The sequence below is a fragment of the Heptranchias perlo genome, chromosome 35, assembly GCF_035084215.1.
Source record: "Heptranchias perlo isolate sHepPer1 chromosome 35, sHepPer1.hap1, whole genome shotgun sequence".
Taxonomy (NCBI): domain Eukaryota; kingdom Metazoa; phylum Chordata; class Chondrichthyes; order Hexanchiformes; family Hexanchidae; genus Heptranchias; species Heptranchias perlo.
The window spans coordinates 20151552-20164568 of NC_090359.1; the positions used below are offsets into that span (position 1 = coordinate 20151552).

Here is a 13017-nt window from a genome sequence, read left to right on the forward strand (position 1 = left end):
AGGAAGCCTCGGCCGGGTAGAAGCGCCAGAATGGAAGGAAAGGGCAGCCACCGGGGCAAATTCTGCGTCTAACACGTGACGATCGTAGCGTTATACTGACGTATTTGGTCCGCCCCGGGGCTGGGGCCCCTCCCACCGGCCGGTCACCGAGTGGCACTGACGGCAGTCGTCGCGAGGTCCGCGGCCCAGACCGTCCCGCCCTCGCGGCTGGAGAGGGCTGCATGGGGGTGAGCGGTTCCTGTGGGGAGACAAAGAAAAGGGGGAAACAAATCGGGGAGGGGGGGCGTTAAAAAAAAATAATATATTAAAAAGCAGCCAGGCAAAATCTAACATCTAAATGAGAGTGAGGAACTTAAAACAATTACTATCACGAGAGAAAAAGTACTGGACAAACTAATGGGACTAAAAGCCGACAAATCCTCTGGACCTAATGGCCTACATCCAAGGGTTCTAAAAGAGGTGGCTGCAGAGACAGTGGATGCATTGGTTAAATCAGTTGCCGTGGTTTTAAATTCCCTTCTCTTGTAATTTTTAAGATGTTTCACACCAGAAGCAGCAGAATTTTAAGCCGAAAATATGGCTCAGAGTCCGAGGCCATGGGTTCGAGTCCTCACTCCAGAGACTCGAGCACAAAATCCAGACCCACTCTCCCAGTGCTGCACTGTCGGAGGTGCCATTTTTCGGCCGAGACGTTAAAACTGAGGCCCTGTCTGCCCTCTCAGGTGGACGTGAAAGATCCCACGGCCACTATTTTGAAGAGCAGGGAAGTTCTCCCCGGTGACCTGGCCAAAATTTATCCCTCGACCAACACCACTTTAAAAAAAAAACGGATTATCTGGTCATTATCACATTGTTGTTTGTGGGATCTTGCTGTGAGCAAATTGGCTGCCACGTTTCCTACATCACAAAAAAAGTAATTCATTGGCTGTAAAGCGCTTTGGAAGGTCCTGAAAGGCGCTGTATAAATGCAAGCTCTTCTTTTTCTACTTCCCACACCATCTGTAAAAAGGAAGAGAGTAGCAAAAGTAAACGTTGGTCCCTTAGAGGCTGAGAGAGGAGAAATTATAATGGGGGGGGAAAATCAGGAAATGGCAGATGTGTTAAATAAATATTTTGTACCTGTCTTCACAGTAGAAGACACAAAAAGCATACCAGAAATAGTGGGGAACCAAGGGGTGAATGAGAGTGAGGAACTTAAAACAATTAAGATCACTGGAGAAAAAGTACTGGATAAACAAATGGGACTAAAAGCCGACAAATCCCCTGGACCTGATGGCCTACATCAGAGGGTTCTAAAAGAGGTGGCTGCAGAGATAGTGGATGCATTGGTTATGATCTTCCAGAATTCCCTAGATTCTGGAACGGTCCCAGTGGATTGGAAGGTAGCAGATGTTACCCCACTATTCAAGAAGGGAGGGAGAGAGAAAACAGGGAACTACAGGCCACTTAGCCTGATATCGGTCGTCGGGAAAATGCTGGAATCCATTATTAAGGAAATGGTAACAGGGCACTTAGAAAATCATAATATGATTAGGCAGAGTCAACATGGTTCTATGAAAGGGAAATAGTGTTTGACAAATTCATTAGAGCTTTTTGAGGATGTAACTATTAGGGTAGATAAAGGGGAACCAGTGGATGTAGTATATTTGGATTTTCAAAAGGCATTCGATAAGGTGCCACATAAAAGATTGTTACACAAGATTAGGGCTCATGGGGATGGGAGTAATATATTAGCATGGGTTGAGGATTGGTTAAAGGACAGAAAACAGAGAGTGGGGATAAACGGGTCATTCTCAGGTTGGCAGGCTGTTACTAATGGGGTGCCTCAAGGATCAGAGCTGGGGCCTCAGCTATTAACAATCTGTATTAATGACTTAGATGAAGGGACCGAGTGTAATGTATCCAAAGCTAGGTGGGAAAGTAAGCTGTGAGGAGGACACAAAGACCCCGATATTAGCGGGGAGGCAGGATGGCAGTGGGGGAGAGGAAGTGAATGGGCACATGGGTAACCCGACCAATAAAAAATGTCCGTTCCCATACGATCGCAATTCAATTGGTGCCACTTAACGTGGCTTCCGGGTTTGCTGTCGGAAAGCTGCGCAGTGGGCAGACTGCGCACCCGCATCACAGGCTGTCAGCTGGAGGAGCTCTATTTAAAGGGCCATTGCTCCAAAGGCTTTTGCTGCAGCAAACACCCACAGACCACAAAGGAGCAGCACAGGGACAAGGCTGCTCCAAGGTTTAATGATGCCTCACTCCAGGTGCTACTGGACGGGGTGAGAAGAAGGAGGGACGTGTTTTACCCCACAGACGGGAGGAAGTGCCCTGCCTCTGCCACCAAGGAGGCCTGATTCGAGGTGGAAGAGGAGGTCACCAGCAGCAGCAGCAACATCTCCCGCACCTGGATCCAGTGCACTTTAATGACCTAACTAGGTCAGCAAAAGTGAGAACATTTACTCATTCTCCTACATTCCGTGTTCCACATCACCGCCCCCACCCCCCAACTCATTCTGCACAGCCGAGACCACTCTATCACATCACTCCTCACACCCACTTAAGGCTCATCCTCAACTTACCAGCACTTCCTCACCTCCCCACTACCACTCACCCCAATCCTCATCCAATGTGATGGCTCTGTCTCATACTCATCCTCTGACGCATCTCTTTCACGGTCAGCCTCACCCAAAGCAATGCATTCATCGGTTGGCCACTTCACCTTCACTCACACGTCTGTTCTTTGTCCCCTTCTAGCAGAAGAGAGAGTGCAAAATGCATGCGAGAGGGCGAGGACTGGAGTGGGGGCCACAACAAGTAGTGGTCCTCACAGACGCACAGCAGGAGGCACTGGAGTTCAGCCACACCCTCGAGTGCCTGTCCGTCGGGGACGGCGAGACTGGCACCCCACAAACGGTCTGGTGACACAACTTTAACATTCATCACACACAATATGAATTGATGTTAACAGGCCTTGCCATCTTCAACACCTCAGTATGCTCATCGCAACATGACACATCTGTAATGATGCTTAATATTGCCTTCTGTTCTCTTACAGGGCCTTCAGCGACCGCTGTGATGGCAGAGGGTGCACCATCACATCTTAGTGAGCCACCCTCCAGCACAGATACTCACACCTCGGTGGGTCCTAGTACTCAGATAGTTGGGTTGGCATCTGGTGAGTCACCACACACAAAGCAGACACTAGTGACGGGGCAGCTGTGGAGAGTCCGCGTCAATGGGCGCACTCCTCTCCAGGCTCTGCTCAGCTGGACGCAGATGCTGAACCCCGGGGGCCATCCTTTAAAAGGAGAATGATCGAGGGACAGCAGCACATTTGTGAGGTGCTGGAACAGGTGCCACGCGCACTCTCCACAATAGCACAGAGGATGGAGGAGTCCAACTCCTGCATGAGTGGAATGGTGGCACAGGTACGGGAGGGAATTTCAGATAGTGTCGCAGGGGCGTGAGCGACTCTCAGATAGCGTCGCAGGTAACTGCGGGAAAGTCTGCGATGGAAAGAAGGCTAACCTCCGTTGAGCTTTAAGCACGGCTCACAAATGAGTCCGTTCAGGTCCTGACAACGGCCGTTTGGACCCAGGGTGAACATTCTGCCGCCTTAAACAGGCTGAGAAATACTTTAGAAGTGGCCTTCCAACGCACACATGTCCACCACACTGTTCTCCAGCAGGGTGGTAGAAGTGATGTGGGCCTGGCCCAGGGGAGGGATGATGGCGAAAGGAGATGCCACTCAAAGCACTCCCACATCTCACCCATTGCCCTCCTCTCAACCAGTACCCGCAATGCTGCCTCCTCTCCAGGTGGTCGAGTCTGCCCCTGCACAGGTGCAGGTGGAGCAGTCTTTGGAGCGGCCCTCATGGGCTCCAAAACCCAGAGGGCGTAGGCCCAAAACATCTAAGCAGTCAGGGCATGAACATTAGCAACCTGCCACTACCTCTGCTGCAGCCACAGGGGATGCACCACGTAGAAGTAGTTGCAAGTGAAAGGCGAAAGTTTTGTGAGCACGAAGGGTATGCACAAGGGTGTTTGACAGTCATCTTCTTCATTTATATTTGCTTTTTGTTAAAGTCACATTAAATGTTATGATTGTCATCACTACTGCCACGTCTTACCCATTCTTGACTGGCTTTTGTGATAGGGCCCTTTCATGAGGTTCACCATGAACGGCGACACTTTACAGTGGGTGCATGTGTAGTTGCAGGGAGGGGTGGGCGGCCTGGTGTGGGTGCTGCTCTTTCCAGGTGGTGTGAGGACTGGATTCTTCACACTTTCTGATGTTAGGAGAACCGTTCACATATCAGTGACTCCCTGGCCTCACGAGCAGCCAGATGAGCCGCTACTCTGCCCATGGGCTCCTCCTCCTCAATGTGGGTGGCAGATGTGGATGGGGCCTCAAGTGGCACCCCTCTCTGTTGTGCCTTGTTGCGCAGGGCAATACGCACTACTATAATGCGTCCCACTCTGTCTGGTGCATGTTGAAGCACTCCCCCAGAACGATCAAGGCACCTAAATCGCATCTTGAGCAGCCCTATAGCATGCTCAATTGTAGACCTGGTGGCGATGTGGCTGTCGTTATATCGACACTGTTGCTCGGTGATGGGGTTCCTCAGAGGTGTCATGAGCCACGTGTGCAGGGGGTATTCCCTTGTCCCCGAGGAGCCAGCCCTTAAGGGTGTTCAGTGCATGGATGCTGGATTCCCTCAGGATGAAGGAATCATGGCAGCTGCCAGGGAATCTGGCGCACACGTGAAGGAATCTTTTGCGGTGGTCGCAAAGGAGCTGAGTGTTGATGGAGTGATACCTGTTTTTGTTGATGAACAGTCCTGGCTCGTGTGGAGGTGCTCGGATTGCTATATGGGTGCAATCGATCACACCCTGCACCCTTGGGAAGCCAGCCACGGAGTGGAATCCCACTGCGCTCTCCGTCTGGCTGAGGTCGTCCATGGGGAAGCTGACGTACTGAGAGGCTCTGCGAAACAAGCCGTCGGTGACCTGCCTTATGCACTTGTGTGCAGATGACAGAGATCCCGGCGATGTCCCTGGTGGCACCCTGGAATGATCCGGAGACGAAGAAGTTGAGAGCAGTGGTGGCTTTGAGAGCGACGGGTAATGAGATGCCGCTCGGCCCAGCCGGGAGCAGTTCGGCATGAAGGAGGCTCCAGATGTCTGCGACTACCTGGCGACTCACCCTGAGCCTCCGTATGCACTGCTCCTCAGAGAGCTGAGCCTTGGTCTGTAGACCCTGTGGCGAGGGTAGTGCCTCCTGCGACGTCGCTCCCTCTGTTGTTGCCCTCTGTGCTCTCTTGCAGGTGCCTATTGCGCCGCACTGTGTTGTGGAGCTGCAAGCGGCGGAAGTGCACGCCGTGCCTGACGAGGCTGGTGATGTTGCTCGTCCTCGGATGTAGTGATAAATGCAGCCATGGCACCCCCCCACCATCCTGATGGTGTCAGTTTGAGGGGGTCCGAAAATTTGTTAACTATGTATGAACAGAAGAATTGTGAGTGGAAAGTAAGAATTTTCAGTGAAAACACAAAAATCTCGCAGCCAAAAGTTTGTGTGAAAGAACTGAGTGCCCTGCAGCAAGAACTCACCTTTTCTCCCCATCTGTCAAACAAGCATTTGAATGTCCAACTGGCTGCAATATGTCTGGTAGAACATGGAGTGTTTCCCACAGCATGGAAAACATGCTGAGGATGTTTTAAATCGGACCCTTGTCTTAATGTGGACAAAATTAAGTACTTCAAGTCTCTTAACTATCATCCCGCCGGCTTTAATTGCCGGCGGGACTTCCGCATTTGGGAGGCACGCGCGCACCCAGACGCGTCAGTGGGGAACCCGGAAGCCCACTGGTTGGAGCCGGGTTCCGAACCAACTCGGGACTTCCGTGATTTTCGGACCTCCGCTGACCCCCCCCCACCACCAACCCCCAACGCACCCACTACTTCACTTGAAAATCGAGCCCAAAGAGTCTGCAAAGGGATATAGACAGGTTAAGTGAGTGGGAAAGAAGGTGGTAGATGGATTATAATGCGGGGAAATGCGAGGTTATTCGCTTTGGTAGGAAGAATAGTAAAACTGATATTTTTTTAAATGCTAAATGTTGGTGTTCCGAGAGACTTGGGTACTTGGGTGTCCTCGTACAAGAAACGCAAAAAGTTAGTATGCAGGTACAGTAGGCAATTAGGAAAGCAAATGGCATGTTGGCCTTTATTGCAAGTGGGTTGGAGTACAAGAGTAAGGAAGTCTTACTGTAGTTGTACAGGGCTTTGGTGAGACCTCACCTAGAGTGCTGCGTAGTTTTGGTCTTCTTACCTAAGGAAGGATATACTTGCCTTAGGAGGTGGAGCAATGAAGGTTCACTAGATTGATTCCTGGGATGGGAGGGTTGGCCTCTGAAGAGAAGTGGAGTAGAATAGACCTATACTCTCTGGAGTTTAGAAGAATGAGAGGTGATCTCATTGAAACATATAAGATTCTGAGGGGTCTTGACAGGGCAAATGCTGAGAGGTTGTTTCCCCTAGCTAGAGAGTCTAGAACTAGGGGGCATAATCGCAGGATAAGGGGGCGGCCATTCAAGACTGAGATGAGTAGCAATTTCTTCACTCAGAGGGTTGCGAATCTTTGGAATTCTCCACCCCAGAGGGCTGTCGATGCTCGATCGTTGAATATATTCAAGGCTGAGATAGATAGATTTTTGGACTCTAGGGGAAATCAAGGGATATGGGGATCGGGCAGGAAAGTGTAGTTGAGGTCAAAGATCAGCCGTGATCTTATTGAATGGCAGAGCAGGCTCAAGGGGCCGTATGGCCTATTCCTGCTCCTATTTCTTATGTTCTTATGAGATTATCAACACGAGAAACTGGATCACAGCTGCACACACTCATTTCACATAGGATCCCTACTCCCAGCAGGTGAGGGACTTTTACCCCATCAGCATGAGCTGGATCCAAACCCGGGTCCTGGGGTGAAAGGTTAGTGCCCCCACTGCTGTACTAAATTGAATAGAAACTCGTGTGTCTATAGTCACCAGCAAGGGTCATGAACCAACAACTGGACATGCTCAGTCAGCTCTTAGTTCATACAGGCCGGCAAGAAGTTATGAATATGTCTCAAACACCATCAGTTCCCCACATGAATGAGGCCCCAGCCTCCCCACTCTCTGCTGCCCCGTATCCTAACTCGCACCAAGTCCCGTTCACCCATTACCCCTGAGCTCACTGACCTACATTGGCTCCCATTCTGGCAACGCCACATTTTTAAAATTATCATGCTTGTTTTCAAATCCCTCCGTGGCCTCACCCCCCTCCCTATCTCTGTCACCTCCTCCAGCCCTACAATCCCTCTGAGATCTCTGCACTCCTCCAATTCTGGCATCTTGTCCATCCCCCACTTCCTTCGCAGCCGTGCCGACAGCTGCCGAGGCCCCAAGCTCTGGAATTCCCTCCCTAAACCTCTCCACCTCTGTCCCCTCCTTTAAGACGCTCCTTAAAACCTACCCCTTTGACCAAGCTTTTGGTCACCCGACCCAATATCTCTTTACGTGGCTCGGTGTTAAATTTTGTCCGATTACGCTCTTGTGAAGTGCCTTGAAACGTTTTACTGTGCTAAATAAATGCAAGTTGTTGTTGGACAAAGCAACTTTGGGGAAAATCACCTATGGCTGGGTGTGGAGACCGTGGGACCTTCCAGCCAACCCCACTACACAGCCTGCCCTCCACACATCCCCAGAAAAGGCTACCACGGGTCCAGAAACACCTCTGGAAGAGGTCTGCGTCTACCTCGAACTTTCTCAAAACCCATCGACCTTTTCTCCAGTCTGGTGCAGCACGGACCTCCCAGATGGACAGGGGGCTGCCAGATTCACAATTAAGAAAGACATCATAAAACCTGACAGACAAATTCCATTTGGCCCAACAACTCCCCCTCCCCTGGAGGAGCAACAACAACAACTTGCATTTATATAGCGCCTTTAACATAATAAAACAGGAGCGATTAACAAACAAAATTTGACACCGAGGCACATAAGGAAATACTTGGACAGGTGACTAAAAACTTGGTCAAAGTGGTAGGTTTGAAGAAGCGTCTTAAAAGGAGGAGAGAGAGGTGGAGAGATTTAAGAAGGGAATTCCAGAGTCTAGGACCTAGGCAGCTGAAGGCCCAGCCGCCGATGGCGGGGCAATGAAAATCGGGGATGTGCAAGAGGCCAGAATTGGAGGAACGCAGAGATCTGGGAGGGTTGTAGGGCTGGAGGAAGTTACAGAGATAGGGAGAGGCCAAGGCCACGGTGGGATTTGAACACGAAGATAGGAATTTTAAAATCGAGGTGTTGCTGGAACGGGAGCCAATGTAGGTCAGCGAGCACAGGGGGTAATGGGTGATCGGGAATTGGTGCGAGTTAGGATACGGGGCAGCAGAGTCTTGGATGAGCTGAAATTTACGGAAGATGGGAGGTCGGCCTGGGGAGCACAGGAAGCATCGAATCAGTGAGCACTGGGAAATGCACAAGCCAGGAGGAGCCAGACCTGGTCTGTGGTTAATTAGCTGATTTCTGGTGGCAAGGCAGCAGTCCAGGGGACAGGAGCAGAGGAGAAAAAAAGTATCAGTCCCACTCCCTCACCAGATCACCATCCGTACTACATAACATAAGAACATAAGAGATAGGAGCAGGAGTAGGTCATTTGGCCATTCGAGCCTGCTCCGCCATTCATGGCTGATCAGATTCTGGCCTCAACTCCACTTTCCCGCCTGTTCCCCATATCCTTTGACTCCCTTGCTGATCAAAAATTTGTCTAACTCAGCCTTGAATTCAAAGGCTTAGCCTCCACCGCTCCTTGAGGCAAAGAATTCCAAAGGTTCACAACCCTCAGAAGAAATTTCTCCTCATCTCCGTCTTAAATGGGCACTCCTTATTCTGAGACTATGCCCCCTAGTTCTAGATTCCCCTATGAGGGGAAACATTATCTCAGCATTTACCCTGTCAAGCCCCCTCAGAATCTTGCATGATTCAATAAGATCTCCTCTCATTCTTCTAAACTCCTGTGAGTATAGGCCCAACCTGTTCAATCTTTCCTCATAAGAAAACCCTTCCACGCCGGGTGAAGACTGAACTGGACGCGGCTGTGCTGCTCCCCACACCGCCTAGGCTCACACGTTTCTGTAAGGCTCCAGAAGCTCCTGAGTCAGCACCTTCAGCGCAGGTGAGAATAGAAAATTAGTCAGGTGGGGGGCACGGATTGGTCCGTTTAGAAAGACAAAAGTTCACAGCAAGTTGCGGCCATGCTATTTACAGAGCAATGTGGTAGCTCAGCAGCACAGGTCTGGAGAGGCCTGTCCCAAACCAGCTGGCGAGAGACCAGTGCCACCTTTGCCAAAGGCAAACAACCATCCACCAGCAGGTTTCTTGAAGTCCACCTCAGACCCAGGGGAAATAGCAATTACTATCCAGCTCTCCAGCCCCACCACCATCCGCCCCATCACCTCCTCTCCTGGAGGAACAGCTTTTACTAGGGTACGGTTCAACAGGTGCTTACGAGGCCACTCTTCAAGTGAGTGTCTGCAGACTATTTGACCACAGAGGGCTTCACAGCCAAGCCTGATCCTGTCCGACAGTGGTCACTGGATGGTAATGGTGATTGGGAGCCCCAACTGCTGTTTGTTCTCCTCCTCAGCTCAGGGACACTGATGCCAATTGTTAACACCCACACTGCAGCCCTCGCTGACATCAGCCAACTCAGCACTGACCAGAGAAGGAACCCGAAATCTTCGCACCCACATGGCTCAATTCACACCAGGTCAATGAATAAATTACTCAGAATAATGGATACCCGGGAGTGAGTTACAGGCTGGAACCTAATCGAGGACTTCAACGAAGATTAGATCCAGCTTCAGGGTCATGAGCTCCTTGAGATTACTGCCTGTAGCCAACTTCTGGCTTCCTTTGAAATATATTTCCGCACAGTTCATGCGGACGGATATTTTGTTCTGAATATTGTTTTGATTTGTAGCTGGTCTCCTGTCCTGGTGACAGGATTAACAACTGTAACATAATCACCACTAGTTTACCAGTAATAAGCAACAGCTAATCAACTGTGGAATAATACAGAGGGATAGATAGAGAGAGAGAATAAGAAAATAAAATGATGGCTACGAGTGTGTAACAGGACTCCCAAATATTTGCAAAGCGTTAAGCAGTTTACCCAGACCCGGAGTGTGCTACAGGCCTGAACACTATTTCATTTCATTCATCTTTTTAAAGCGTTACCAAAGTTGGCATCTTTTGTTATCCCTGCCAGTGTCAGGTGACAGCTATAGAGAGCTTTGCTGAGCAATAACACGTCTCATCTATCTGTAGTACAGTAAATAGTACACTGCACCCGTCCTACAACTGTCACACTTACCCGTCACACTTTATTGATAACACATCTATTGTCACAAAACAGCTTATCCTCCCACTCGCTGTGAGCAGTGCCTCAGGAAATCTGCTAGTCTCGTACAGGTGCAAATCTCTTTCACACATTGCAAATTACTGGAGAGGTCAAGGAGCCACTCTTCCTATAACACATGCCAGGATGTCCATGTTCTCTCTTTCCTTTACATTGCATTGCTTCAACTTAGTTCCGTTTCTTTGAAATACATTCTGAACATTTGAAAGACTGAACAGGCTGGGGCTCTTTTCTCTAGAAAAGAGAAGACTGAGGGGTGACCTGATAGAGGTCTTTAAAATTATGAAAGGATTCGACAAATTGGACGTAGAGAATATGTTTCGGGAGACCAAAACTAGGGGCCATAAATATAAGAGAGTTGCTAATAAATCCTATGAGGAATTCAAGAAAAACTTCTTTACCCAGAGAGTGGTGAGAATGTGGAACTCGTTACCACAAGGAGTAGTTGAGGTGAATAGCATAGATGCATTTAAGAGGAAACTAGAAAAACACATCAGGGGAAAGGAATAGAAGGATAGGGTGAGATGAAGTAAGGTGGGAGGAGGCTCACGTGCAGCATAAACACCAGCATAGACAAGGTGGGCCGAATGGCCTGTTTCTGTGCTGTAAGTTCTATGTAATTTTTAGGTAAACTCTGCCCGTGTGGATCAATAATGTTGCCCGACAGTAGGCAGACTAAGTGAGTGGGTAAAACAATGGCAGATGAAGTTCTCTGTGGGGAAGTGTGAGGATCCAAGAATGTCAAAATCAGAATATTTTCTTAATGATGAGAAACTTGGAGCTATGGAGAAACACAGGGATTTAGGTATCCATGTACACGAATCACGAAAAGCCAGTGCACAGGTACAACATTTTTCAAAAAGCCTAATGGAATGTTAGCCTTTATCTCAAAAGGGTTGGAATACAAAACTGAGGAAGTGATGCTTCATTGTATAAAGCTCTGGTCAAACCCTATCTGGAGTACTGGGTTTAGTTTTGGGCACCGCACCTCAAGAATGATGTATTGGCCTCGGAGGGGGTGCAGCGCAGATTCACCAGAATGATACCAGGGCTTAAAGGAATAAATTATGAGGACACAGTGCATAAACTTGGTTAGTATTCCCTCGGGTATAGAAGTTCGAGGGGTGTTTAAAACGGTAACGGGATTAAATAGGGTGGATAGAGAGAAACTATTTCCTCTGGTAATGGAATCCAGAACAAGGGAGCACAATCTTAAAATTCAAGCTCGGCCATTCGGGGGTGAAGTCAGGAAGCACTTCTTCACACAAAGGGGAGTGGAAATTTGGAGTTGAGGTACAGATCAGCCACGATGTAACTGAATGGCGGAACAGGCTCGAGGGGCAGAATGGCCTCCTCCTGTTCCTATGTTCTATTTCAGTTCCCCTGATGAGTGTTACAGTGAGTAGCTGACCCACACAGAGCAGGAAGGAGCCACTTCAATCCCAAAGCTGCGCTGGGATTGTCGACAACAGCCGGGGCAGCATTAGGTGATCCCTCTGGGGCTAGAGGGGGTTCCTGCACCCAGTCTCTTCCGAGCGATCCCTCACGCAAAGCAGACATCAGGTTGAGGACAGGATGGGCATCGGCTGTGCTGCCCCAACTGGCGCATTCTATGCCAACCCACTCATTAGAGGGTGCAGACGAGATTTACTAGAATGGTACCAGCGATGAGGGACTTCAGTTATGTGGAGAGACCGGAGAAGCTGGGGTTGTTCACCTCAGAGCAGAGAAGGTTAAGGGGAGATTTAATCGAGGTGTCCAAGATCATGAAGGGTTTTGATAAGAGTAAATAAGGAGAAACTGTTCCCACTGGCAGGAGGGTCGGTAACCAGAGGGCACAGATTTAAAACCAGGGGAGAATTTTTTTTTTATATACAATGAGTTGTTATGATCTGGAATGCGCTGCCTGAAAGGGCGGTGGAAGCAAATTCAATAGTAACTTTCGAAAGGGAATTGGATAAATACTTAAAGGGTATAAATATGCAGGCCTCTGGTGAAAGAGCAGGGGGAGTGAGACTAATTGGTTAGCTCTTTCAAAGAGCCGGCACAGGCACGATGGGCCGAATGGCCTCCTTCTGTGCTGTATCATTCTATGATTCTATGACTAATGCAGCTCACAAATGAACATGGCTTTATAACAGGGTACCAAAAAGCGGCCAAGGAATTAAGGCCTTCAGGAGAGGAAGGGTGGAGATAAAACTGCTGAGAAAAATGAAATACGTTTAATCCAAATTGTCACCTGGAAACTAAAAACGGAACTAGGAGCAATCACTAGAATGATAACAGAGCTACCGGAGAGGTTGCATAGACTAGGCTTGAATTCTCTCAAGTATAGAAGATTACGGAGGTGTTTAAGATGATTAAAGGAGTTGATAGGGTGGATAGAGAGAAATTATTTCCACCAGAACAAGGGGGCATAACCTTAAAATTAGAGCTAGGCCTTTCAGGGGTGATGTCAGGAAGCACTTCTTCACACAAAAGGGAGTGGAAATCTGGAACTCCCTCCCCCAGAAAGCTGTTGAGGCTGGGGGTCAATTGAAAATTTCTAAACTGGGATTG

At 49.1% G+C, this 13017-nt stretch overlaps 1 protein-coding gene across 10 annotated transcripts in view; it reads right to left on the reverse strand.

The window, feature by feature from the left end:
- The window catches only part of chd3 (chromodomain helicase DNA binding protein 3), a 110399-nt gene that overhangs the window by 91445 nt on the left and 5937 nt on the right, over positions 1 to 13017 (reverse strand). For 8 of the 10 annotated variants that reach the window (XM_067972027.1, XM_067972028.1, XM_067972029.1 and 5 more), the window contains exon 3: positions 101 to 238. The exons of the other annotated variants lie outside the window; for them this stretch is intronic. In XM_067972027.1, coding sequence (XP_067828128.1) covers positions 101 to 238 — 138 coding nt within the window. The remainder of the gene's footprint in view (positions 1 to 100; positions 239 to 13017) is intronic. 10 annotated transcript variants of the gene reach the window in all.